Genomic DNA, 27502 nt, shown 5'->3' with positions numbered 1-27502 from the left:
AGCAGGACCTTGGGTCTGGGCCAGAAATGCACAGCAAAGGTTGCAGAAAACACTGGGAACCCAAATGCGTGAAAGCTGGCTTTATTCTGACTGCGGTGCTATAAAACCAAACTCCATGCGCCAAACCCGTGGTCGCTCCTAGCGGTGCTTCCCAGTCCGATTGAAGCGCCTGTACAAGTACCGGATCCTCTTGTTGAGTTTGTGGTAGTCCTCTACAAACATCCGATCTCCCACCACCTGCTTCTTGCGAATGCACCTCTGCAGCTCGTTCCCCCGCCAGCCTCGCAGCCACTTGGGCCCCACGATGAGGTTCTTCGGGTGGATCTGGAAGCCACCTGAGAACAGGAGGGCAGAGCAGACAAAATGAAGCCAGGCCCTGGAGGAGGCTGTTCCCAGGCCGGCCGGCCCCAATCCCCCTCGCCCTCTCGCTGCTGGAGGAGCCGCTCGCCCGCAGGTGGGTCCACCCTCCCTCCCTGGGGCCACAGAGGGGAGTGTGTGTGGGGGGGTCTTACCCAGGATCCCCACGTTGTCGTAGACCCCGAACAAGGCCCGTTTTTCCGTCCACCGATCGACCTGCTTGGGCTTCGGGGGCTCCTTGATGCGGAAGGCCCGGGTGAGCCCTGCCAGGGGCGAGGAGAGGGGCACGGGGAGGCCAGGCCGCACGGGCCCCCAGCGCGCCCCGCCGCCACCGCTAATGCTCCGCTCAGCCCGGAGCAGGGGCGCGGCCCGGCCCAGCAGGGCTCGCCCCGCTGCCTGCACCAGCACCGCCATTGGGGTGACCCCGCAGGCAGTTCCCCCGCCGCCGGGAGAGGAAGAGAGGCTCCGCCGGGCCGCCCGCCCTTTGGCTTCGGCCCTGCCCCGCCCCTTCCGGTCGCTATGGCCGTCGGGAAGCGGAAGGACGAGGGGGTGACGTCGCGCTAACGGTCGAAGAAGGACGGGGAGCTAGCGATTGGGTGAGCCGCTAGCGCGCTGCTGCGCTGCTGGGCGCTGACAGGCCGGGGAAGGAGGCGGGGCAGTGCGGCCCGCGCGCGCTGTTTTGAGTGCTCGGGCCTGAGGCGGCGGCGCTCTGCTGGGGCCATGGCACTGGCCTGGGAGTTCCACCTGCCCCTCGCCCCCGCCGACCTGCTGCGGGACGGCGGCCCTGGGCGCTACGTAGTGCAGGCGGTGCTGCCCGCCCGCGAGCTGCCGCCCGCCCTCGTAGGTAAGGCACCCCCCACCCCTCCCGGTCTGGTCCGCACCCACCGCCGGCTCACGGCCGTGACCGCCTGTGTCGCGTGTCCCCCGCCCCTCTCCGTGTTTCTCCGCAGCCTTCCGGACCGCCTTCCGGGCGCGGGGCGCGCTGGCAGTGCTGCAGCACTTCGACCCCCTCTACAGCTTGCTTCAGTGAGTACAGAGCGACGAGCACTGGACCGGGGCTCCCGGGGACACGGGGAGCGGAGCGGGTGGAGGAGGGTTGTGGAGAGGCTGGTGCATCCAGGCGCTCACGCCTCTCCCTGGTGGTATTTACTCGCTGTTCTCATGCACTGTGCTTGCCCTGCAGCCACTTCCGAGCTGTGGGGACTGCCGTCAAGGAGGATGCCCTGGAACTGATGATGCACGGTGGGTATCAGCTGTTTCCAGCTGAAGCAGAAGTAATAAACAGGTTGTTCTCCTTTGGCAGCTCAATGATGATATAAAGGCTAATGTGATTTGACCAGCTGGGTTGCACCCTCAGCCCATTCCAGTAATACGGGTCTGTAATCTTGGTGAACAATGCAGAGCTGTGCGTGTTCACTGTAAGGGCAGGCCGACAGAAAATCCCCTTCCCCACATCCCTGGAAAATACATCTTTGGGATGCATCAGCTCTGAGCGAGTGTTTCTATGAGCTGATGGGGGGCTGTGGAGATAGGATAGGACAGCGTGTCCAAGGTTTGGGTTGCAGGGAGTAGCCCATGTTACAGCTGGTGGGATGTGAGCACACGTCTTTGGTAATCTGATGACTGCTCTAAGTCTCCAAAAGAGAGGATGGCTGAGAGGCCTGGCAAGGAGTGCCTATGACTTTCTGCCTCTCTTCAGTGGTGTCTCATCATTCCAATGAACTTCCTGCCATCTTGGGTGATTCTGGGCTGAGCCTTGCAGACCGCGCTGCTCACCTCAATGCTCTCAAGATGAACTGCTATTTGCTGACTGGCCTGGTGGATGCCTTTGAAATGGAAACCTGCAAGAGTGGTGTGTTGGAGGTGGATCCTGGTGGGAAGGTAGGTGAGGGGACTGGGAGGAAAACAAGATGATAAAAGTAGAAAACGTGTAAGTTTGCTGAACTCTGTGGTATCTATCAGATGTTACAGCTGGATTTATTTAAACATGACGCCGGCAAGAGCAGTGCATAATGTGGAGTACTGGGATTTCTGTGAAACTGTACATGGAAAACAGCCAAAGGGACAACATATGTCTAAACATCAGTAGGGACTTAGATGCCCAGGCCTCTCTGTTTCACTCTTCAGTGTCTGGCTGGTACTTAGCATGCCAGTAATTTTTCAAGAGTTCTCTTCTGTGGTCAAAGATGACAGCAGTGGTCATTTGATGTGGGCATATAAGCTTCTCATACATCTCACTGTATGTCTCTTAATGCTGTAGAATTTAACTGTGATTTTCTTTTTTGAGGGAAGCAGGGTGGTGATGGTGTTTTTTCTGTTGTCAAGCTGCTGATGTATCGCATCGCGTAATCTCCTTTCTAGAACAAGAAGAACCGTACGAAGATCTCTGGATCCTTGTGGGAAGAGGAGAGGGAGCCGCTCTTACGGCTGCTCATGCAGCTGCTGCAGCTGGATCTCCGTCAGCTTTGGGGTGGTTTGGCGGTGGAAGAAGAGTTTGTCAGGTATGGGGTGGAGTGGATATAGAGGTGGGATGGGTGACAGTGGTTTTCTGGAAGGGAGGGTTAAATGTTAAATCTGCTAGTGAGGTGGTATTACAGCCCTCGGTGGGGTGCAGATCACTGGGAAACTGAGGAAACAGCCTTGAGGCAAAAGCAATGTGTTTAGCAACCTCTTTCTTTCCTCGTGTAGCTGTCTCAACTTCAGATGTTGTTTGCTCAGTTATTTTAAGGATACTGGAGAATCTCTCTGGTTTGAGAGAAATGTTTGCCTAGTGCAGTGTGCTAGAATGATGTTGGTGCAAGTTGTGATAGTGAGGTTCACTGTCTCTCTTCTGTGGCTTTAGCTTAATGACAGGAAGCTGCTACCGTATCCTGGAGAATCCAAGTATCGGTCTTCAGAAGTACCGGGCCACACGGGAGGCTGTGACACATCTGCTTGCTGCAGCTCTGATTCACTATGATCACATATTCAGTGAGTTCTTGCTCTTCTGCCTTCTTCCTGAAGCCATTCCCAATTACTTTCCCTGACCTCTTTCTTCCTCCTCACGTGCAAAAGGTGCCACTCTGAAGATCACGCAGATGCTGCAGCACTTTGAACATGTAGCCCCAGTGTTTGCACAGGCTGTGAGCCTCTGGGCTACAGAATATGGCCTGAAAACCCTGGTGGGTGAATTGCTAAGGTGAGAAAAATACCCCGAGGCTTGTCCTTCTATCCCTAGCAACTTGAGGCACCCTATTCCTTGTTTCATCTTTCTGTGCAGGGAAATAGGACAGAAATGTCCACAGGATCTGGCCCGTGATGCTTCTGGAATCAAGGGTTATGCTACCTTTATAACTGAACTGGCTGAACAGATTCCAGCTCTGGTGCTATCCAACATGAGCGTTCTCCTGCATCACTTGGATGGGGAGGTACATTTCCACAATATTACTTGTCTGGAGAAGTCAAGTGGTGGAGGTGCTGCTATCCAGTTTTTCTATCTGAAAACAGAACTTCTTCCACAGAGATCAAGTAGCCAAAACCTGCCCTTTGGCATAGGTTCTGCCCTTACCTAAAAGATGCAGAGGAAACAGAAACCATGACATCTACTGTCTGGTTGTCACTCCCAGATACCAGAGAACGGGAGACTGCTTACTGGTCTGAGCTGTTGTCCCTTGTTCTTCAGTACTTAATGAGTTTGTTCTTGTGTTACCTTTTCTTAAACTGGAAAAGCCATAAGTGTTTCTCATATCAGTTCTTGGCTTCTGTGGACCTAGCTGGATAGCAGCGTTCGATTATTCTGTCTTGCACGCATAGTTGTGTTGACCCAAAGTTAATACAAAGTCCATAATGGAGAAATTCACTTAAGGCTAGAGCCTGGGACTTGGATGGCCCAAACTCTGGGCCATCCTTCCCCTTGGCATATCAAGTCATGTTTTTTTGTCTGCTCCTGGTTCAACAATGCTTCTTTTTGCAGAGTTATATGATGCGAAATGCCATTCTGGCAGCTATGGCAGAAGTGCTGGTGCAGGTGCTGAATGGTGACCAGCTGGAGGAAGCTGCCCGTGGTACTCGGGACCAGTTCCTGAATATGCTGCAGGCCCACGTCTGTGACATCAATAGCTTTGTGCGCAGCCGCACGCTGCAGTTTTTTACTCGAATTGTTCAGTGCAAGGTACATCTGTGCTGGGGAAATGGCATTGCCTCAATCATCCCTTCCCTTGTGTTTTCTAAAGGATTTTACATCACACTGCTCTTTGTTTGCAGAGACTGATGTTTAACAGAGAAGGGTATTGTCCCTGTGTACTGTGGTGCCTGCAATTCCTTTTTCCCAAGAGATAGAAGATCCTAGGGGCGAGGGAACTGGGGAACAGAAATTAAATGCTGCTCTTTATTGGTGGGACAGACTAGAAGGAACAGTACAGTACGCAAGCTCTCTTTGGACGTTGGTATGGGAAAATATCACCCTCACTAGATACGCTAAGATTCTACTCAACAGGATCCTGGATAACCTAATCTAAGTCCTTGTTTTCAACAGAGGTTGGACCAGATGATGTCCAGAGGTCCCCTCAGACCTGGACTTTTCTATAAATCTGTAATCTGTGCCTTTTAGTACGTTAATATGTCTGCAGTAAAATAACTCCTCAGGAGTCTCTAGGCCTTCTTGATAACTTTGTTTATGCTCTCATTGTGTGCTAGGCCCTGCCTTTGACTCAGTTTCAGTCTGTGGTGTCGCTGGCTGTTGGGCGTCTCAAAGACAAATCTGTGGTAGTAGTTAAAAATGCAATCCAGCTCCTGGCTGTGTTTTTGTCCAACAATCCCTTCTCCTGCAAGGTAATTCCAACTAGTACGATGGATATGCTAGATGTCTGTTTGCGGGCTGAATATCTGCAGCGTGCTGTAGCCAGGGCAGCAGCCTTTGGGCAGTCTTGTGGGAGGGACAATGTAGCCTTTCACCCTGCAGGTGGGAGCTTTCTGGTTTTCCCAGGTTCAGATCTTGCTTTCTCTGGCTCTTCCCTTGCTTGGTGTAATTTGTAGGTATACTGAAGGCTAGGACAGATGTGTTTGATTGTGGAAAAAGCTGCAGCAGTTTGATTTGAATCCACTGTGGGGTTTCTTTCCTCAGGATCAGAATTAGTCTTTTAGAATATTCTGCACAGAGCTGCAGCTCTTTGTGTTTAGCTGCACCTTCTCCTGAGTTTCTGAGCCTCATACTGGCAATTTACAGCAGTTCCCATTCTAGGATGATGGCCAGAGTCTATTATTCCAGTTTTCAAAAACAGGGTTATCTGAGGGGATTGACAACTTAAAGCAGGGAGTGGAAGAGAAAGGAGAATGCTAGCATTTCAGAAAAAGGAGGATAAGCAACATATTTCTTCTTCTCTTCCTGGCATCTTCAGTTAAGCTGTACTGACTTGGCTGAGCCACTGAAGAAAGAGGTGCAGAAGCTGCAAGAAATAAGGGACTGTGGCAGATCTACAGCAGGTAATTTCCCTTTTTCCCCTTCCCAGGGCGTACCAGGGCTTATTCTTCCTCATCTTAAATTTGCTCTCAGGTTGCAGTGGCTTTTGTCTCAGATCTTACTCATGTGAGACAGTGAGGCCAGATAACTGGGATTAAACTGGGATTAAACAGTTTTTCATACAGTGGCGTTATAAAAGGACCATATGAATGTCCATGTCTAGATCAACAGTCCATTTATTTAAGTAACCTCTTTTCAGGGTAAGAACTGAAAATACCTATGAACACCCCCCAGGTTTCTATTTTCAACTATTCAAGGACTGCTTGAGCCATAATTTTGGTCAGATATTAATTTAAACTTCATTAGCTTTGGACCTGGTACTGCCTACTAAACAATAAATAGCAAATGATGGTTCTCTCCTACCTGTCATTTTTTTACCCTCAGTGGTTTCTTTTTTTTTATGCCAAAGAGCTATTGTCTATTCTTACTGCAGTCTGGGTGGGATCAGCAATGGGAATAGTGCCCACCTGTGGGAAAAAAAAAAAAGTAGAATTCTTAAGTACCCAATAAGTTTCCTTCCCATTTAGGGTCTCATTTGAGTCTCTGTATTCTTCATTCCCTCTTTTTTTTTTAATAGCTCCAGCAATCACCCTAGAGGAAGAGTGGGAAGCGATGCTGCCAGAAGTTAGGGCTGCCACACAGCAGCTCTTTCAACCACTGCAGGAAGGGGAAGAGGAGGTGCTGGAAGTTGAGGAAACAGTGGAGAGTACATCAGAGCAAATCACTGGGCTGCTGAGGAAGCTGAATTACAAGTAAGAAGGCTCTGTAGTTTGAGTATTTATCCCAAGGGATGTGTCAGTCTCTCATTCTCTGTTCAAGAAAGGTTTGAGCTCCAGGGTAGAGGGATGATTTCCAGTAACATTACTCTGTAGCATAGATTGACGTGGGCACCCAGCATGAGATGCTGGCAGGAGCTGCTTTCCCAGGTGTTCAGGGCTGGTTTCCCTTGTGTTCTGCCCTAACGGGTTGCTGATGTTCTTCTCTTGGGCAATGTCATTGTCCAGGAGTGCAGCCCGCCTTACGCAGAAGGCCCTGTGTCGCTTCCAGGGGAAGGAGCCCTTCAGTGGCCCCACAGAGGAAAACGAGGCAACAGTCCTGGCTGTTCTGAAGAGACTTTACACAGGTAACTACTTCAGATCACTCTGTCTCTTCCTTAAGTCCAAGCTGATGCCAGAACTAGACCAAAACCCTCTGGAATGCCCTGTCCCTCCTTCTGACCCATGGGGCTTAGTCTGTGTGTACTTGACAGCTCCTAGAGCTGCACTGTCTCTAGATAATTTGCTCCTCTAGTGGCCTGGCACTTTCGCTGGATCACATTAGTCCTGTTATTTCATTTCTGGTTGGAAGAGTTCTGTGTTCCCATTAGAAGTGCATTTCTGATGCTTTAACTCACATAATATCTGCTGAGGGGAGTGAAGCCAACATTCTCCACTTACACCCTTCTGTCCTGTCTGAATTTGTCAGGACTTCTGCTTCCTGAACAGGTGGTGGCATATAATGCTTACCCTTAGCAGCCTTGACCGAGTATCTGATTCAAGCAAAGTCTTGCTTATCTGGGGCTCAAGCCTCTGGGCCTATTTTTAAGACTTCACATGCTTTATCTTTGGTGTTTGTTTCAGAATAAGGTTTCCTAGCCAATCCCCTTGAGCTCATTTCTATCAAAAGGCTACTGTCTAAATAATTTAATCTTCTTAACTTTGTCAACTCTCCACAGTTGCACAAACTTTGCTAGGGAGCAGTAGTGTTTGCCTTCTCCCTACTCTGCCCTGATTCCCTTTTAGGGCCTCATACATCTTTGGGGAGCTGTCAAGTTCAGATTAACCTCTTCATTTTAATGGAGTTTACCCCAACTGGACCATGCCTTTCACCACCTCTGTATTAAGGTGGCATTTCTCTGGTGCCTTGCATTGTAGTACTGGAACTTGCTATACTGCATGCTGAGATTTTGTCTTTGTAGCTAAGTCTGATGGCAGAATTTGGATTTTTGTCTCTTGGAAGGTGTCACTATGGGGTGGAGAGAGAAGGGTTAAAATACCCTGAACTGTGCCTATTTCTTTTGTACCTTCAGTACTGCTCACAAATAAGTGTTCATGCTGTGTAGGTTCATGCCCAGGTGAGAACAGTGAGGATCCTCAACATGGCAACAGTTGTCTTAAGACTAGAGAAGTTGTACCAGAAAAGCAGCCTCAAACAGAGCTGGTCAAACAGGAGATGTTGGTGCAATACCTGCAAGATGCTTACAACTTCTCAGTGAAAATCACAGAAGCCCTAAGCCTGATCAGCAAGATGATGTATGAAAACTGTGTCTCAGGTATGTGAAATAGCCATGGGGCCCTTTCCTCCCCTGTTCAGAGTTTCCAGATCTTTCCCCTTGCTGAAGAGGAGAAGTGGGAGTGGTGAAGCTCCAGGGGAAGGGGAAAAGGTTGGAGGAGCTGCTCTTCACTGAGCAGATGTTGCAGGTACTTGCAGGATATTGGAGAAACAAGCACCATCTAAATGGGTGTCATGAAGAGGTTGCGTTAGGGCATGAATGGGCTTTTTAGGAATCCATTTTTTAAATATCAAGGTTGAAAATGTTTTTAAAAACCAGGTGACCAAAATGACTTACTTTATGGAGGCTCACGCCCTCCTGTGGGAGTGGATGTATGTTCATCATCTCAGCCGAGGTTCTCCCAAAGTAAGCATGGCCTATGAAGCTGGGTTCTGTTACCTGCTCAGTGCCCTGATGCAGCTTCAGGTGTTATGCTGGCCACAAGAGGGGAACTGAGCAGCTTGTCTCGTCCACCTCACCTTTCCTTAAACTTTATTCTGTAGCTAAAAGTGAGCCTGATCACCAGGTTCTATGGCCTGGGCCTCTTTAGTGCTGTAGTGAAATGTGGTGATGAGTAGGCCTTTGAGTTAATTCAGCTATTCATATTTAATATTAGAACTACTGTAACCAGTTAGACTCTTTTTTTTAAGTGCTTATCATGAATCAGCACCCCCGAGGGGGCTGGGGTACAGAGGGGCACAGCTCCCTCCTCTCCCATCCTCCCTGGCACATCCACTTGCCAACCACTTGCATAGTTCTGGGGTACAGATGGGTCTGGGCACTAGAGTGCCCTAGCTTCATGCAAACACTTCTGAGGCTTCATGTACTGAGAACTCATACGTTACCTGTAATAAGTGTGTGGTCTTCTCCAGCAAGGTTTGGATGTCATTAGCTGTTTGCACACACAAAAATTAACTCCTGAGTTCGGTGTCTTTACAGGTCATTTGAAGTTCAAGGCTGAGAGGGTGCCCCTGATACTTAAAGACTTGGGGTTTGATTTTTTTTTTTTTTTTAATGGTTGCACAGATTTTTACTAACTTTCCACCTCCCTGTTGTCCTATGCTGTAGTGTAAGGAAGGCAAGTTGGGTGTCTGGACAATGGAGACATTTTGAGACATTGTCTCTATTTGGAGACAGTATGCTGCTGGGTGAGGGGAGATGGCAAGGGATGTCTGTGCTCAGACTTAGGTTTTTTAATTAAAAATTTAAGATTTAATTTTATTTTTTCTGTTGCAAATGTGTATCTTCTGGTGTGACTGGGGGCAGAGGAAGCATACCAGCTTGTCTAGGTACAAACATGTGTCTGATAGGGGGTCTTTATTCAGATTTATAAGTAGAGGCTTATACTGGTGTAAGCTCGCACTTAACCAGAGGTCAGACTCTATCAACCATTCATTGTACAGTCCCTCTAATCATTACTGTGGCTCTCTTGTGAATGCTCTCCAACTTAATGTTTTTTTCTTGTCTTACGAGCAGAAGGCTGGGCAGTGTATTGCAGGAGTAGTCAAGCTGGACTCTATGTTATTCCTTACCCCATTTATACATCAAATAGCTTAGTTCTTCTGGTTACAGCATTGCACTGGTACTTATGTTCAGCTGCTTTTATCTGCTGTGACCATGACATCTTTTTTTTTCCAAAGCTACTGTTTCCCAGAAGAGATTTTTGTTCTTTCTCAGACATGGTCTCTGTGCTTTTCTCCTAAATGTATCACATAATGTTTAGCTGTAATATTTTTAACCTGTGCCTGTTTCTTCCAGGACATCTACATCTTTGTACTAGTGACCCCATTCTGACTTGAGTCTTCTGCAGACTGTAGCAGCGATCTCAGATGCTTGTAGGGCTTGCTGTGAGAGCAGTATGCCTATGAATTTGTTTTAATGGCCTCTGTAATGGGGATTAGGAAAGAACTGCACTAACGCAACTGTTCTTCTCTCTGCAGTGGTGCAGGAAGCCGTTGAATTCTTTGTGACAGTCTCGCAGTTTGGTGTGCCCCAGGCACTGCTTGGAGTCCGCAGGATGCTCCCCCTCATATGGTCAAAAGAGCCTAGTATTAAGGAGGCCGTGCTGAACGCCTACAGGCGGCTCTATCTGAGCCCCAGCGGGGATTCGGAGAGGTATGGCTCTTCCTAATCAGAAAGTTTCTTCTTCTTCTTCTCCCCCGACCCCCCCCCCCCCGCCCCTTTCTGCTTTTGGGGAACTGTTGGGAATGTGGTATAGACAGGAAGAGAAATCAAAGTTGCTATGCTTCATGCTGAGCTGAAACAGAAGGTTTTTGTGCACTAGTAAAGATGCTTTCTCTTTGAGCTGTTACCAACACTTGTGCGGTTCCAAGATGTTTTTATATATCTGAGTATCCCAACCTTCCTGTGGGACCTACTGCTGAGCTTCTGCTTTTGGTTTGTCATAGTGTTCAGGTGTAGGAAATTCATGCAGCAAAACTCCATGTGAGACATTATGGAAGGAGAAACTGAGAATTACTTTAAATGAAACTTACCAGGCACTCACACTTAACGTTCTCATAAATTTCACTCTTGTACAAAGCACTGCACCAAGATAAGTGTGCCCAAATGATCAGGCTAGGGCCTCTATGTGATAGGGAACAAGGGGTGTCAGCTATGAATGTTTGTCATGTCAGGTGGGTTCTGGATTGGTAACAATTAACTGATTTTTTTGGATGACTATTTCAACCCCTTTGGGAGTCAACTGTTGTTACAGAGTCATCCCATGTCTAAGTGTTTTGCATACTTCACCCTCTGTGGGCAAAGTTGTTGCCCAATGTCTATTCCCTCATTTTAGGTTTATTATGGCTGTAGTTGCTCATCCTGTTGGGATAACAAGAGGAATGGTATATGCTGTGGTCTAAAGTTAGAGCTATTTTTCTGTTACCAGAGCTCCGGTTTTTTTGTTGACAAGTCATGCATGCTGTGGCCTTATCTGAGTGTAGGCATTCTGCTTCTGATGTAAACAACACGTTCCTCAGTGTTTACTGGTTTTCTTACTGTCAGTTGTGTCCTTGATTTTTCAGTATACACTGTTTCTTTATCCCTCACACTATAAAGGTTAGTTGTTGTTATTATTATCATTTGGGTGCTTTCACAAACATTTCTACTTTTATTTCATTCAGACCGATCTTAAATCTTTTTGTAACAAATCTCTACACGTGGCAGATGAGAGGATGTTAAATGGGGTCTTTGTTGCTGATCTTTATTGAGGATTTGGGGGTGGGAGCTGGGTACTGCTTGCATGCTTGTTTCTTCCACACTAGAGAGGAGCTGTGTCTGCTCTCTGCTGTGACACTTGCTCTTTTTTCTTAGCCCTTGCCCACATGTAAATCCTGCTGGATACACGTTCACTAAGATAAGTGTGATCCCTGGTGAGATGCACCATACCTCACCCTCATTTGTACCATCAGGGCAATAAAAAGCACCCACTGCTGCTTATTTCTTCTTGATAGTGTTGCCTGGAGATGACTCTCCTGCAGTTTGAGCTCTGGCCTTGTTTGTTCATAGAGAGTTTTTCAGTTTCTTATGCTCTAGGGAATAGTACTTTGACTTGTGGTTGAGAGCCAACTGGGAAGTGGCTGGTGAGTGCCTCTTGTTGAGCCTTTGAGCACCAGGAGGAGCAGCAGTGCACAAGGTAGTGGACTTTCGAGCCCGTGTCATGCTCATTGGCACTTGAGCTGGGTGACTTGGAGAACTCCAGCTTGTAGAGAGGGAAGTTTTCCTGTCCCCAGGGACCAGCTCTATTTTCTAATAGATGTCCTCAGCTCTCTGAATAGGAGAGTAATTGTGACAGTTGCTTTTTCTTTACCTTTTAATTTTTTTTTTTATTATTTTATTTTATTTTTCCCCCCTTCAAAGGGCCAGGGCCCAGGGCCTGGTGAATTCTCTCTCTCTCATCATGGTGGATGCATCGCTAGGAACAATTCAGTGCTTAGAAGAAATAGTGAGTACTTGCCTTGCCTGGGTTTGGATTGTATTTGTGATCTTAGATGTCCATTATATTAAAATGGTAGTCATTGCAGTTAATGTCTTCGTTGGTTTGAAGTCCATCCTCCTCTGTCTCTCCCTACTTGTTTTATTGCATTTCTTTTCCAGATCTCAGAGTTTGTGCGGAAAGATGAAATAAAGCCTGCTGTGATCCAGCTGCTTTGGGAGCGATTCACAGAAAAATCTCAGTGCTCATCACTAGAACGACGTGCTGCTGTGATGCTGCTGGGGATGATGGCACGGTGAGCCTAGGGCCCAGTCTAATCCTGTGAGTGGGAGGGTGTACAGGGAATTGATTTTTATTGAAGAACTGCGGGTGCTGCATCAGCTGACCCTTTCTTCTGCAGCTTCAAAATTAGTAACCAGGTCATGGGGTAACGAAGCCTAGAATTAAACATAGTTGTGCTGGGTCCCACCAGCACGGTCTCTGAATGAGCATGACGACATTACTTTCTTTGTGTTCTGAATGTCCATCCCTTCTCAGACTTTACTGTGTCGCAGGTCTGCAGCTTTGTCTGTGTTTGGATAAGAACAGAGAGAAGCTGCCGAGTAGAGATGTCTGGAGCCTTTACCATGGAGGGAAATGAATCTGCTTCCCTTTCTGGGGGAAAAATGAGTGTAATTGCACTATAAGGTTTTCATTTCCTCAGTTTCCCAGCCCAGTAACCCTTTGGCATTTAGCTTACCTGCTGATTTCTTCTTGCTCTTCCTACTTCAGTCCTTCATCAGTCAGAAATAGGCCTGCATAATGATGATCTTAGAGTTCTTGCCTCTAGAGTTGAAGCCATTTCTGGAGCTTACAGCCAGTTCTGCAATTTGAGTATTAGATGTTCCTTCCAAGGTATTTCTACCACTCCATCCCACGTGCTTGCCGCAGAATTGTAGACATCGTCTCAAAATTAATATCCTTCCCTAAAATCAGGGGATTTAAAGAAAACTGTGGGTTTCCAGGGTATCCCATGAGATCCTGTGTCAAGTCCATGTGTATGTATGTGTGAAATAAGAACAGCATTGCCACCTTCACAAATCTGCTAAGGGAGGTGCTTTTGCTTTTGTCCTATAGATGCCCATTATGAACTTTTTAGATTCTCTTTTTAAATACATTAGATTCTGTTCTTGCCTTCTTTGTCCAGTTAATTGTATATTCCTCAGAGCAGGCCTGCACAATTGTACCTTTCAGAGGTAGAAGGGAGGTGGGTGGGCACGTGGTTTTTGGGGGGGTTTGTTTGTTGTTTTGTGGTGTTTCCCACAGTAGGGGAGGAACTGTCACACATCACCAGTCCTGAGCTGCTGGACTGTTTTGCAACATTTTTCTTTGTCTTACCCTTTTAAGTTTTGCTCCTTTCTGATAAGAAAGAGGAGTCAAGAATCTTCTTTCTTTACAAAGAGACAGTATGGCCAGTGTTGTTCACTTTGGAGAACCTCCTCTCTTAGTGGAGTATGGATTATACTGGCTTCTGTGGAATATTGCTTGCTGCTCCTATAGCTGTATCTTGAGTCACTGGATGGATTTCCACACACCCCCACCCCACCCTCGGCCCCTTACTCAAAACACTGGCTTCTGCAAGGCACAAGGAGTATTTCTATTGATTATGCGTACTTCTGTAAACTTTCAACAGCAACTCATGTAATACCCCCATCCCTTCCATTCCACAGAGGGAAGCCAGAGATCATAGGTAGCAACTTGGATGTCTTGGTGACAGTAGGGCTGTCTGAGAAGGTATGTGAAGACTATCGCCTGGCTCAAGAAGTATGCAATGCAATCTCCAAACTTGCCAGTAACCCTAAGGTAAGACTCTTAGCTTGTTCTTGAGGTCATCCAGAAACAAAGAAAGGCGGAAAATGGTTTGTATTGAGACGAGAGAGAAGTGATTAAGTTTTCACCGATTTTGAAATTAAGTAGATTGAGACCATTCAGCAGCACTGTCTGGAAAGCTTAGCACACATCAATGAACATGTAATAAAAGAATTTTCATTAGGCAACAGGCTGAATTTAATTAGTAAAGAGTTCAGTGCACAAGAAAATGTTTTTCTTTCAATTCTATTCCTCAGACTCCCAGTTCTAAGCTGATTTGTGTTTCCTCGACCATGAAGCCCTTTCCTCTGCTCATGTTTTCTGGTGTTGTGATTCTTTTGCCCTCCCTATTAATTGATATTTGGGAGTTGTCAGCTGTACAGTTGAATATAAAACATGAAAGGTTTTCAAACCTGTCCATGTTGGACTTACAACAACTTGATGGTTGATGGCTTCTTTGTCTGGGGAACAATATATTTTTTTTTTTTCTTTAATGCACTTGGAAAAAAAAACAAACTTTGTTTTTTGACTCAAGCACTATGGGCATTTTGGTTCAGGAGTTCCAGCATAAAAACAGCCCTCCTTCACGCAGCACCATCATTCTGCATTTGTCCCTTCCCCTGGGGACATTACTGCAGGACCTTCATGAGTTAACGTGTATTCTTAAATGTTCAACATTCTTAAACGTTCTGAAGATGGTTGTAATTCAATTTTAGGTTGACTTAACTCTGCAGTTAAGTTTGTATGTGAGAAGGGACTGAACTGTAGATACTTGAATGACTGTGGTAGCTCTTCCTTCCCTTCCTACCCACCCCCCCCCACCCCCCCCGATATTTGGTACAGGGAGTAGGATTGTAGTGAATTGAGAAATTTTGTTTCCAGCTACTGAAAGCTGGTAAATCCTCAAGCAGTAGCCTGTTTTGGTCAAGTGTATCTTGATGAGGTAGCTCCAGACGTGCTGGGATATCTCAGGCATTGTCATACTTGGTTTAGTATTTCTCTGGGTTATCTTATTCTCAACCTAAAATGTGGTGGGACTGATACAGAGCATATGCAACAGCCTAAGTGTGAGGTGGTGTTGGTCCAGAGCTATCCTCTGTTATTTCTACTGATGATATTTTGCTTTTAAACAAAACCTCATGGTTCTGGAGTACCCCTAAACAAGGGTGTCTAGTTGACTTACTGTTGATAACTCTGAAGATGCTCTAAAGGTTTCCCTCTTCATTCACTGTGGAGAATGAGTAAATAATATCAGATTTAAAAAGAGTAATTTTGAGATTTCAAAGAGTTATTCTGATTTAAGGTGAAATAGTGGAACTGTCTGGGTCAGCCTGGGATCACCATTTGTCCAAGCTTTAAATCCACCCAGTGCTGCCACCATGACTTCAAAAGTGACAGTAATGTCCCTGCTGTGTGTTTAGTGGCAGAGCAGTACTGGATGTCCCTGGCACGGGCCTAGCATGGGTTTGATTAGCATTGTGCACATAGCAAGGTTAAGTACATAGAAGGGCATGGAGATCTCTTGTGTGGTAAGAGTAACTCATCTGTTCTCTCTGCAGCCAGCACTGGGGAAGAACAATGCACCTTTTCGACTGCCACAGAACCACATGCTCTTTGGGTGCCTGAGTGACACTGTGAGTAAAGGTGAGCTGAAGTCAGCAGTAGGTTTGGAGGAGATGGAGTTGGGCTGTGAGACAGCCTGTGTCATTGCTGGTATGTGTGGTACATGGCTCCTTCTTCTCATCAGGCTTTGGCCAGCCAAGTGGTCACTGGATCCCCTTCATGGAGGCAGCGGTAATGCTCATCTACCAGCTAGCAGAAGGGGCAGAGGAGATATGTGCTCACGTCCTGCAGGTGTGCAGTCAGCAAGCTCTGGAGAAGCTGCAGGAGGCTGATGGGCAGAAAGCTGGTGAGGAAAAAAGCTGGTGAAGGAAATCTGTACCCATGATTTCTACTGCTGTGATTGGGTGGCCTAGAGTAACTGCAGGAGGAGAACAGAGCTGAGAGGCTAGTGGAGTGTTGGCGTGGAAGGGTGGGAGTGCTGTGAAGGAGTCTGTGGAGTATGGAGATGGGTTATATAGTGAGACTTGGCAGTAACTGATGAGGGAAGAGGTTTAGATCAACACTGAGCTGTAGTAATTTTTCTCCACTAGATCCAGGGGTTTCTCCCAGCAGAGTCTCTGATGGTGCTAGCAGTCTCCCCACATTCCTGCTGATGCACCTGGTGTCCCTTGTGGGACAGGTGGCACTGCAGCAGGTAGTGTATTTGGAAGTGTCAGTGAGCGCAGAGCTACGCAGACGCCGCATCCTCAGAGAGGAGGAGAAAACGAAGAAGCAGAGACCCCAGGTGAGAACCGAGGGTTTTTTTCCTGTAGGCAGCTCTTCTAGTGTCCCAGCTACTGCCACAGCAAACTTCTGGAGAATGCAGTCCTGACAATGCATGAGGTCCAGGGTAATGCACGCTCTGGGAATAGAAATGGACATTTGTTGGTCAGGATTGACAGGGAGAGCTGAGGTCCTTGAATGACCCTGTTCAATAAAACCCTCACACTGTTCTTGGGTTTTGAACAGGCAGAAGGGAGGGAATGAAGGGTGATGTCCTGGCCATGCTTATCTTCTTGCTTCAGGCAAACATTTCCTTGGCCCTCATCACCTCCTTTCTTACTAGTGCAATCTTTAGCAATTGCTGCTAGTGATGAAGAACACCATTTGTGCCCTGCGTTTTGGAAAAGGGCTTCTGGAACCTTGGTCCATAGGGCTTGAGGGTCCTATCCTCTCTCAGATAGTAATGATGAAAGTTTAATAGTAGCCTTCTTAATGGGACCTGTATGATAGAAATACCCTGTTTGGTTAGGTCTACCTCAGAACATTTTCCAGACTGTAGTGAGGCTGACTTTCTTGGGTAAGAATTGAGGAAAAAATTGTGTCCCTAGGTATCCAGTCTCTATTATATGCCTACACTGCTATGTCCAGAGAAGTTTGTAGTTCATTTCCTCATCCACCCTGCTTATCAGTGTCACTACCATTTCCCACACAGGAGGAGGTTACTACGAGATATTCCAAGAAGCAGCATTTGGATGCAGAGTTGGTCCCCATGCAATGCCCATGTCTCTTTTCTTCCCTTGTGTTGCTTTTGCCTTGCTATGAGGTTTACCATAATCTTGCTCACAAGACCAGCAATTCAAAGGCTGCTTTTAACTTCTTGCTTTTAGGATTTGCATTTCTCTTAAGTTGTGCCAGACTCGGGCATTGATGGCAGATGTGTCCTATGTCTCTCTCAGTTTAGTAGCTTAGGCTTTCTTTTCATTGGTGTTCTGTGGCACATGGACTGGCAAATCCTGGACTACCCTTCACAGCTTCATTCAGTTCTCAGGGAAAAGTGGGTTATAAAACTCTCCATCGGTCTGTTGTTCTCTAGGCATGCATGCAGCTCTCGCCCAAGAGAAGAGTACTTTGTGAAGGAAGGGGTTATTGTTGCCTGTCATCTTTTTCACAGTCTTCCTTTCTGCACAGAGCACAGGAAATGAGGCCACTGTGGAGGAGGAGCTGGGCCTTGTGGGAGCCTCAGCTGATGACACCGAGGCTGAGCTCATTCGCAGTATTTGTGAGACAGAACTTCTAGATGGTAAGTGTGGCTGCCACCAAGGAGCACTGGCTCCATCTGCCTATGTGAAAGAACAGGTATGGTGGGTAACAAATCCAGAAGGAGGAAGGCTGTTTCCTTTGGAAGGAAACACTGTCACTTTTGTCCAGTGTCAGTTTCTATGTAGGCTGTCTGTTTCTTTGCTCTTCTTCTCTGGAGGTGGTTTTTCAATGGTGAAAGTGAGTCAACCGGTTTCTATTGTCTGCAGGAATTCTGGGATAAATTGAATACTTGTTTTTAAAGGGATGCGCAAACAGTGCTCTCATACTTGCAGTCTTTATCCCCGCTCTCTAGGGAGGCACCTGTTCTCTGCTTTTGTTCCACTGGTGCTCAAGATCTGCAACAACCCTGGGCTCTACAGTGATTCAGCGCTCTCGGCTGCTGCAGCCCTGACTCTTGGCAAAGTCTGCATGATCAGGTAATGCCTAGCCATGCCGGTGTTCTCTTCCCAGCCTTCCCAGTACTAAAGCACAAGCAAACATTGCAACTCCTTTCCTGTGGAGAGAACAAACACAAAAGAGCATTTGTAGATTTTTGGGTTGGGTTTTTTTTTTTTGGTCTCACTGCTCTCTGAGATGGAATTTTGGTATCTATGCCTTCTTTCCTGTACCCTATCTCATCAGCTCCGAGTTCTGTGACTCCCACTTGCGCCTGCTGTTCACTATGATGGAGAAGTCCACTCTGCCTGGTGTGAGATCCAACCTCATTATTGCAGCAGGAGATCTGGCCATCCGTTTCCCCAACCTGGTGGAGCCTTGGACATCACATCTCTATGCCAGGTAATGCTACACTCATTGCTGGGAGAGGACAGGTGATGAGAGCTCTGTGGAAGGGTGACACTGGGCCTCCGGAAGGTGAGAATGACCCAGGAAACCAAATTTGAAGGTGTCAGTGCAGGGAGACAACAGACGTAGGCTGTGGAGTAGGCTGTCATGGGTATCAGTAACTTAGAGAGATACTCACACTCATCTGCTTTCTGCTGTAACTATATGCTTCTGTCAGGTTGCGGGACCCCTGCCCAAGGGTGAGGCAGACGGCTGGACTGGTGATGACTCACCTCATCCTCAAAGACATGGTAAAGGTGAAGGGCCAAGTGAGCGAAATGGCGACTCTGCTTATAGACCCAGAGGAGGCAATCATGGGAGTGGCTCAGAACTTTTTCAGTGAACTCTCCAACAAGGCAAGTGGATGCTCAGGGACCTTAGTTGACAAGAGTGGGGAAGGGCTGGTGGAGGCTGGGTCAATGACACAAGAGTTGAGTCCTGGAGAAGGTGTGTCAGTGGTGTAGAGCAGCTGTCTGTCCCTCTTTGTTGCCTAAATGAGGGTAGATAAAGGAGTTGCAACACGAGTTTTGTTTCAACTGTGATGTTGCTGAATTTGACCTAATCCATTCATATCAGAAGGCAGGCTCCAAACCAGTGCCTTGTCCCTTTGCTTTCTTGTGTGCACCTAGCACAGGGTTGGGAACAGTTTTCTGCAGTTTACCTTTAGGCCTTACAACAGAGTTCCCTGACCTTATGGCTCAGGCAGTGCATCATCTCTGAAACTGTTCAAAGTTGTTCTTGGTTGTGTGACATCAAGATACTTAAATTGAAGCAGTTACAGCCCAAGCAGGTAAGAACAGTAGCAACTGTTGATTGTACTGTACACTGTTGATTCAACATGAAGGCTGCTGCGGGCCCTTCAGAGTTTGAGATTTACTGCCTGAGAAGCTGCAATGATACTGGGGCGTTACTATCTTGGCTTGCTCTGTTAAAAGCACGGCCGGCCACCTGACTGCACTGACTTCCTATCTCTGTAGTGTCTAAGACAAAAAGCAGTGGGAAAAGGAACCTGGATTGGGCCTTTTCAGGCAAGATGGGAGGCAATTCCTTGAGCTGAACTGCTCTGTAAGTTTCCTTTATCAGGAAGCTTTTGTGTTGGGTTTTGACAAGGTTGGAAAGCAAGGAAACTGCATCCAAGTCTGCCAAAGAGCAGAGCTGTTGTAACCAAGGGTTGCAGTTGTTGTTAGCTTGTTGATTGGTTGGTTTTTTCCCCCCTTAGCTTCAGCCAAGTAGTCCTGAATTGGTTTGGCTGGCTGTGTACAGCTAGTTTCAAAAAGCTGATGTTTTCAGTCAGTAGATTTGGGGTGGGGAGAAAGGAGGTAATTTTAAGTGGGCAGCTTATTTGGCTTGACTCGAGCTGTCCTTCATAATTCTGTATCTCATGGAGAACCTTGTATTCTGCACAGGGTAATGCTATCTATAACCTGCTTCCAGACATAATCAGTCGTCTCTCAGATCCTAACTGCGGTGTAGAAGAGGAATCCTTTCACACTATTATGAGGTATTCTGGGGTTAAATAAATCTCTTTTGGCTAGGGCTACATTTATGCAAAGGGGGTGCCAGATCCAGGGAAGAGAAACTACAGTGACATATACAAAACGCCCTTTCAGTTGTTCTTGATCTGACTTCTTCAGTCTGCATCTGAAATGGAGTCGTGCTGAGGGGAATCAGTTCTAAAGCCACATAGCTGAGGGTGAGGAGAGACTCCACAAAGAGTTTCCACTAGCTCATTCAAAATTACTTTCCCTCTAGAAGAGGAAACCAGTTGTGTTTATGCATGGGAATGTGAATATGCAACATTAGGAGAACACAACAGATTTTAAAGACTCTGCTGCCTTTGTCATTTTCATAGAATTGTTTAGGTGGAAAAGACCTTTCAGGTCATCGAGTCCAAGCATTAACCTAGCACTGCCAAATCCACCACTAAACCATGTCCCTAAGCACCACATCTACACAGCTTTTAAATACCTCCAGGGATGGTGACTCAATCACTTCCCTGGGCAGCCTGTTCCAGTGCTTGACACATTTTGGTGGCCTCCTGGATTTTTTTTTAGGCAATTTTAGTAAAGCTGCAGTTAAGGTAACAGATTTGGGTTTGGGTTTTGGTTTTGGTTGTTTGTTGGTTTGGTTTGGGTTTTTTTCCCCAAGAAGGCCTTACTCCACATATAGACATATTGGAATATTTCAATCGGAGGGTATTGGGTGCTCATAGGCAGCACAAAGAATGTCTTTAGTGGTAAATTACAGAAAGTTTCCTCTCATATCTGAAACTTAACCACATGAGGGTTTTTCTGAGTTGCCTGAATCCCTGTGGATTACAGAGGGGAGTGCTGGACAAAACAAAAGTATTGCTGTTGCTGAAGAGAACAATAATAAAATCTCCAGTGATTTTTCAGTTAGTCTTTCTGTCCATGAGACTCCAGTGCATTTAGGAAGACGGATGGAATTTTGGACAGGTAGGAATTGGAAGACACAGAAAAGGTCTATTAGTGAGGCTGAAATTGAGACTGAAAATAATTTATGGCTGCAGAAGTATATGGATGTTTTGTTTAAGCTTTTAGTAAGGATAGTCATTTGAAATAATAGGAAATACAGCATGTGGCTACTGACAGCCCATGTAAAAGGGGAAGTTTGTGTCTGAAGCGGAAGTAAACCATCACAGAGAAACAAGAAGGCATGTATAAAAAGAATGGGACATAATTCTGGAATTTTCAGTACAATTTTTAATAAATGTCAAACTGGAGGTGTTACCACAGACCTAGAGAATAGTAAGTGTAGCACTTGCATTAAAGTGTGATTAGTGTGGTTAAGACAGCTATAGATGGAGTTTTCTGACTTCCAACAACATACAGAGAGAGAACTGGAGGTGCCTGGCAAATAAGAGAAAAGGCAGTATTGATTTAACAAAGTAGACAGGTATCAAATTAGTCTAAAGCTAATGAATTTTAAAGACCTGATCATCAGTTAGCCACCACATCATATCCTTTAAATGGGAAAAAAGGGAATAGTAGTTGAAACGGAACTGTTTTCCCATATGAAATTCTTACATTGTGGAGAGGACTCAGAAACCAGACTCAGAAACCAGGACTCAGAAACCTAGCCCATGCTTTTTGGTGGACAAAAGCACAGGCTAGGAAGGAAGCAGTGGCTTATGCTCCAGGGATACTTGCCAAACTGGAGAATAGAGAAGTGTAAAAAAGATGGGGGTAGTGGGGGGAGCATCACTGTTAAAGGACTAACTTGTGCAGAAGAGAGGGTTACAGTAATAACTGAGATGAAAACTAGCAGAACAAAGTGTAAGGTTGAATGTTTAGAAATTGTTTAACCTCTGCTGTAAAGCTATGGCTTAAGTTAGAGATGCATTCCACTTGCTATTTTAGCAGTCAAGTTATTTCTGGTTTACGTATGGGGAAGCGTTAGTAGTGCTGGTGAGACCGCGCCTGGAATGCCACCACGGTTCTGGTCACTTCAGTTAAAGAAAGATGAATTGATGCGGGGGGAAAAAAATGCAAAGGGAGGACCACTGAGGATACAGTCTCTGTTCCGTATCTTAGAAAAGAAGCTTGGTGTGGTGGTCGTAGACATAACAAAGACTGAACAAGGATGTGCTTAGAGCAGTTATATCAAGGCCAGTGGCAACCTGACTGAGCTTAAGTTAGCAGAAATGTTGGTACAAGAAAAAGGGAGGCCAGGAGGACCTTCTTAATAAATGGAAGTTATTCAGTGATTTCTATGAGGACAGCATGCAAAATGCAGAAGTACTTAACTGCATTAAAGTCCATGTCTCTCTATACCTCAAGAAGCTAAGAAAAATGTGGGATCAGGTTAGCATTTAAGTTCTGTTAGGCTTTGTTCCCACTTCAGTGCAAAGTAACGCTCACTTTCGCATTGATCCTAAATACAGCAACACAGCTTCAGCAAACTAATAATGAAAAAAAGTCACAGGAGTGGTTTTGAGGGGAAAAAAAAATAATACTGCATGCCACCCTACTCCCCTCAAGGTGGTCTTGTCAGACATACTAGTCTGCCAGCGCAACTTGTGAAGTGGGGAGATTGGCTGGAGGTGTTGCGTGCTCTTAAAACTGGATTGAAGGAGCTGATCAACAGTCAACACTGCAGCCTTTTCAGTGTCTCTCCTACCTCAGACCCTGCACAGACATTAGCACTTCTCACTCCAGACCTCTAAGGGTCTTTGCTTTAGCTGGATTTCTTAGTTTTATCCTAGGCAGGTGCTATTACGCAAACATGCAGTTTTAATTACACATTATGTCACAGCAGCTGTCTCCCAACAGGGGCTGTGATTACTATTTGAAATATATATATGCTAATAGCTTCTCCTGAACCAAGTCTGAGGCATGCAGAGCTCTCTTGTCTTCTTTTGGAGGACCACCCAGCTGATCACTGGATAGGATAGCTGCAAGCATTCCATGGTGTAGGCAGAAATGGGGTTTCCTCTCTGGGCTCTCAACTTGCCATTTTTTTCCTTTGCAGACATCTCTTCTCATATATTACAAAAGACAAACAGACAGAGAGCTTGGTGGAGAAACTTTGTCAGCGATTTCGGACTGCCAGGTGGGTTGCAATCCTAATTTTCCTGACAAGCAAGTCTGCTTCCTAGGAATTGTTACAAGAAGCAAGCTTGTATATGGTGGCTGTAACAGGTTCCCATCATATTCTTCACATGGCAAAGTGACAAATCATAGAATCATAGAATCATTTAGGTTGGAAAAGACCTTTAAGATTATCGAGTCCAACCCCGACTAAATAGACTAAAGCATGTGCTAATGGAATGCAACACAGTCTACACCTTTATGTCCAAATATATAGTTTAATGTACTTCAGCTGAGGAATAAACTTCCCATGAACTTCAGTGGAAGCAGAGAACTCCTGAAATTCCATCTTCAATGTTTTCTGAAAATATATTAAGATGGACTGCAGCATCAATACTAAAATGACAATGATGTCATTTAAAATCAAAATACATAAATTTAAGTATGAGTTACTGGCCTTTTGGAATGGCTTGTGGTACAGAAGAATTTTCTAATAGAAACTTTAAGATAAAAAGAAATATTTTTTCATAAAAAATATAATTACTTTCACTGCCACAGCAGGTTCTTGGAAAACAAGTACATTTGATCCTATACATATAAAGAGGATCAAAAGATACCACATAATCAAATTCAAGAATGATAGCAGTAACATTGTGTATTAGCTTCAATAGTGTGGCTCAGGAAATCCCCCAACCACTAAATCCCAGAAGAAAACATCTGTAAACTTGTCTTTTTCCGTAAGCATTTGCTATCAGACAGTCACACACAGGAATCCTGACTAGACCTTTATTCTGGTGCAGTATATGCCTTCTGTGCTAGACAGGCTTTGTGTAAATATTGTAAGTTAAATTCTGCTCTTTCTTTAAGTTTGTACTCTTCTCATTCTGCTGAAGTCATAGGCAGTTAATCCATCTGTAGATTTGTAAATTTTATTTCTAGTATGTTATGGTTTGTAGCACACATGCTGACATAACCTGGATTATGGATTAGGTCCCTTTTTCTTTTTTTTTTTCTATCTTCCTCCTAAAAATACATGAATAAGTATGTATAAATTAAGGCTTCTGGTCTTATTACACTGTGATTGGCCCCTCTCTCTTCCCTCCTTTCTTAGGGAAAAGGTTTTGTGACAATTTAGATCTGCATTACAGCTGAACAAGGAGACACCCCATGTGTTGGTTTTATGCACGTTTGTGGTCCTTCTCCACAGGCTACCCCCTTGCATCTCAGCTAAGAAATCAGTATGTTAACTGAGAAGTTGGGATCTCCCTAGCAGTCCTGCCTGCGGTGATCTCTGCTATCTAGTTGATATAGGCCTGTCCTTGTTCTGTGTGCATGGGCTGCTCAGTATAACTCTATGCCTGGGACTCACCATTTTCTTATTCAAGGGCTTGTGCCACTATACATTTATGCCTTTGCTCTGCTCTGTCTGCAAGATTTGTATGCCTTGCTCATGGTGCTGATTACAGAGTATATAGTGCAGGACCCATCCCATGAATCTGGGATATCGTTTTGCTTCGTCGGTTTTGGGGTATTTTTGTTGGTGCTCCTTTTCCCAAGCTGTAACTTTCCTGACACCAGACATACACTTCCCCCCCGCCCCCAAGAAGATAGTAGAAATTTATCTGCCTCTGTCATATACCTTCAGTGGTGTCTTCATTTTACCTTCCACTGGATTTGGTGCACCCTGCCTTCCTCCATTCCTGTGGTTTTCCTTCTCCATCATTGTGGCTTTGCCCTTGAGGTTTAAGCTGTGTCTGCTTATCTTGGCCATTTGTACACAGTGCCTGGGCATGTGACCTGCTCAGCTGCCTCAGGGAGTTGCATATTCCCCAGAAATATTTGGATTTTATTTCCTGAGCTGGAGTGGAGAGTGGCCCCTGTCTCCAAAATTGTCTCCCAGGAACACTGGTGAGCTCTTCACACCACATTTGTAAAGAAGCATCTACGTGTAAGCCATGCGTCACCTTTACTAAAATGCCCTAATATTTCTATACCACAGAGGAGATCAGTTTAATGCACGCTAGCAGTAATAGAGCAAGACTGTCACTTCAGGCTAAAACACGAGCTTATCAGAAAAGATTTTGCAGCCACCATCACCCTCCTCAGCATTTCTGGAGCTCTAAACATAGCAACATGCCAAGTATTGTTCAGACTTTAGGTGTGGAAGCACCTGGATGCTGCAGCTTTGTTCTCCATCTGTCTGCGTTTGGACAGTGCATTCGGAGAGGGTATATGCAAGACATATTTCTGGACCTCTGCTTTGTATATATTAATAATGGGGGCTTTGGCCTAGCTTTTTTTCCCTCCCATTCCATCACAGTGACCTACATAAAGGATGTTAGTTAGCTTTTTTCTTTTTTCAGTAACTTTTGCTGGAATTTGAACGTAGTCCTCCTTTGAAACAGCAGTTGTTATTTGTTCACTTTATATCTTAATGAGAATGGCCTTCTTTATGTAACTGGCCAGGAAAGAGAGAGAGAACACCAAATAAAGCTTCTGCTTGAGACTATCTCAAACATGCAAAAATGAGTAGCCAGGGGTTTTATTTAGTCAAAATAAGGCCCTTCAAGAAGAGTCCTCTTGTATTACTGCATGTATTACTGCGGGCCAGGAGGAAAAAACTTCTGACACTTTTTAAACAAGCAACTGTGTTCTTTAACAGTGAAGCTTTCATGTTTGTCTGACAGACACTAAGTCTGTGTCTTTGATGGAATACAGTGGTGGTTGTGAAGTGGTTGGTATGGTATGGCATGGCACTCTGTAACTGACCTGTAACAGAACAACCTGAATCTCATGTTCTGCAGGGCAGATGCACCTGCAGGAAAAGCTTTATCCTCATGTGCTGTACTTCTAGGTAGGATATGCTCATCCTTACACACCCCTTTTCATAAGAGCTAAGGTCAATCTTTGTCTTTCTCAGAACTGAGCGTCAATATCGGGATCTGTCCCACTGCCTTACTCTGCTTCCCATCTCGGAACGGGGCCTTCACAAGCTGCAGGACAACTTTGACTGCTTTGCAGACAAGCTCCAAGACCCAGCTGTCTACAGTTGTTTCCAAACTGTGCTGGCTCGATTCCGCAGAGCAGGTGGCAAACCTGAGACTAAAGTAAGGATGGGGGGCAAGTGTCCAGGCCAGGAAAACGATTGCTTTTTACACACAATTATTGGAAAGCCCTGCAGTTCTCCATAATAAGCAGGCTACTCCTTGCCCCCAAAAATTTATCGGAGAACCTGATGGCAATTCTGCTATGGATGTAATAGTTCTCTCCCCAACACACCTTCTCTCTTTTTTTCTTTTCCTCTTTTTTTCTTTTCCTCTTTTTTTCTTTTCCTCTTTTTTTCTTTTCCTCTTTTTTTCTTTTCCTCTTTTTTTCTTTTCCTCTTTTTTTCTTTTCCTCTTTTTTTCTTTTCCTCTTTTTTTCTTTTCCTCTTTTTTTCTTTTCCTCTTTTTTCCCCACTGTGTTACATCTCCATCAGGCTCTGTCCGAAGAGCTGGAGCAGAAGCTGTCTGCCTCCCACAACCGAGGGCTGAATTCAGCAGAGACATGCCAGGAAGGTAGCGGAACTCCAATGCCAGAGCCAGCCAAGCAGAAACCAACAGGAAGTATGTTCCTCTTGTGAGACTGCAGCCTTCCCCTGGTCCTGCAGTCCAGCAGAGACACCTAGGGACTTTTCCTCACCCTTACAGACAGAATGGCTGCTACCTCTATTTTTTTTTTTTTTTTCCCCCCTTGGCAGGTTCATGTCGCCAGCCCCTGAGCACAGCCAACAGGGATGAAGATTTTGTCACACCCCAGCCTCGTACCCTCCGAAACCATAAGCGTGCCCAAAAGCACCCTTCAACCAAAACATCTATTATCACCTTCTCCAGTGATGAGGAGAACAGCTCTGAGGACGGTAAGGCATTGTACATGGATGCTCAAAAGGTGAAAGTGGAGAAAGACTATAGATTTGGTCCATCAGGGATGTTCCTTTGGTAATGGGCAGGTGTGTAGGGCTTCAGAGCACTGCTTAGATTGCCTGTGGATTTTTCTGTTCAAGGCAGTGCAGCACTGGTTATTGATACATTTTACTCTTAGAGCTACCAGCAGAATTAAAAGAGGAAGAAACCCCCACCAAAACAACTCCCATCACCAGATCTTCAGCCCACCGGCTGCGCTGAGGGAACCACCTGCCACTGTCTTTACCTAAAAATAAAACTCATTTTATGCAGCAGTTGTCTCCTCTTGTCTGAACTACCCCATAAGGTGACAATGCTTTAAATGAGGACAAAATGGAAGTTACACCAGGCTAAAGCGCTCCAAGCCTGTCTTGATATCCCCACAAAGAAAGGCAGTGATGAACATAGCTGCCACTTTGTTTTTGCCCTGGCTTTGCATATGAAAGTAAGCTGGTCTGATTTTATTTAAAAAAAAAAAAAAAAAATCTTTGGACGAAAGTCTTTCTAAGAAGAGCCAAACTAACCACCGAGTACAAAATGCTCATTCCCTTCCCATTTTGTATATGGTTATAAGTACACCATTGAGCTTCTCTT

General features: G+C 45.7%; 2 protein-coding genes and 1 non-coding gene across 5 annotated transcripts; 2 read left to right on the top strand and 1 right to left on the bottom strand.

The window, feature by feature from the left end:
• Positions 1-65: 65 nt before the first annotated feature.
• MRPL51 (mitochondrial ribosomal protein L51) lies at positions 66-877 on the bottom strand. Its single transcript, XM_075511377.1, has 2 exons — positions 513-877; positions 66-335 (listed from the first exon to the last, which is right to left on the bottom strand). Exons 1-2 carry the CDS (start codon positions 769-771, stop codon positions 139-141), a joined length of 456 nt encoding a protein of 151 aa, XP_075367492.1. The 5' UTR covers positions 772-877; the 3' UTR covers positions 66-138.
• NCAPD2 (non-SMC condensin I complex subunit D2) lies at positions 312-27203 on the top strand. 3 transcript variants are annotated; one of them, XM_075511316.1, is made up of 31 exons: positions 312-454; positions 1308-1383; positions 1541-1599; positions 2057-2238; positions 2719-2858; positions 3200-3327; positions 3412-3535; positions 3617-3764; positions 4310-4507; positions 5032-5166; positions 5733-5817; positions 6432-6606; positions 6859-6977; positions 7956-8165; positions 10106-10280; positions 12027-12111; positions 12264-12397; positions 13812-13944; positions 15510-15594; positions 15698-15859; positions 16104-16297; positions 17464-17575; positions 17888-18011; positions 18217-18372; positions 18596-18773; positions 19824-19918; positions 22909-22989; positions 25888-26074; positions 26446-26572; positions 26707-26865; positions 27048-27203. In XM_075511316.1, exons 1-31 carry the CDS (start codon positions 364-366, stop codon positions 27128-27130), a joined length of 4140 nt encoding a protein of 1379 aa, XP_075367431.1. In that variant the 5' UTR covers positions 312-363; the 3' UTR covers positions 27131-27203. The 3 variants fall into 3 exon arrangements, with proteins under 3 accessions (XP_075367431.1, XP_075367420.1, XP_075367440.1); XM_075511305.1 differs by lacking the exon at positions 312-454 and adding an exon at positions 875-1201; XM_075511325.1 differs by lacking the exons at positions 312-454; positions 5032-5166 and adding an exon at positions 875-1201.
• Positions 1660-1982, top strand: LOC142405102 (small nucleolar RNA U85). The gene has a single exon (XR_012774076.1). It is a non-coding gene; the product is annotated as a small nucleolar RNA U85 (small nucleolar RNA).
• Positions 27204-27502: the final 299 nt, after the last annotated feature.

Source organism: Mycteria americana, chromosome 1, assembly GCF_035582795.1.
Source record: "Mycteria americana isolate JAX WOST 10 ecotype Jacksonville Zoo and Gardens chromosome 1, USCA_MyAme_1.0, whole genome shotgun sequence".
Lineage (NCBI taxonomy): Eukaryota > Metazoa > Chordata > Aves > Ciconiiformes > Ciconiidae > Mycteria > Mycteria americana.
The sequence above is the reverse complement of the archived record's forward strand: the minus strand, read 5'-3'. Positions and strand labels throughout refer to the sequence as shown.

Coding starts and splice junctions, on each gene's coding strand:
- MRPL51 (XM_075511377.1), bottom strand. CDS start 771: ATGGCGGTGCTGGTGCAGGCAGCGGGGCGAGCCCTGCTGGGCCGGGCC. Junction 336..512: donor CGACAACGTGGGGATCCTGG/GTAAGACCCCCC, acceptor TCCTGTTCTCAG/GTGGCTTCCAGATCCACCCG.
- NCAPD2 (XM_075511305.1), top strand. CDS start 1,078: ATGGCACTGGCCTGGGAGTTCCACCTGCCCCTCGCCCCCGCCGACCTG. Junction 13,945..15,509: donor AACTTGCCAGTAACCCTAAG/GTAAGACTCTTA, acceptor TTCTCTCTGCAG/CCAGCACTGGGGAAGAACAA. Junction 26,075..26,445: donor GTGGCAAACCTGAGACTAAA/GTAAGGATGGGG, acceptor CATCTCCATCAG/GCTCTGTCCGAAGAGCTGGA.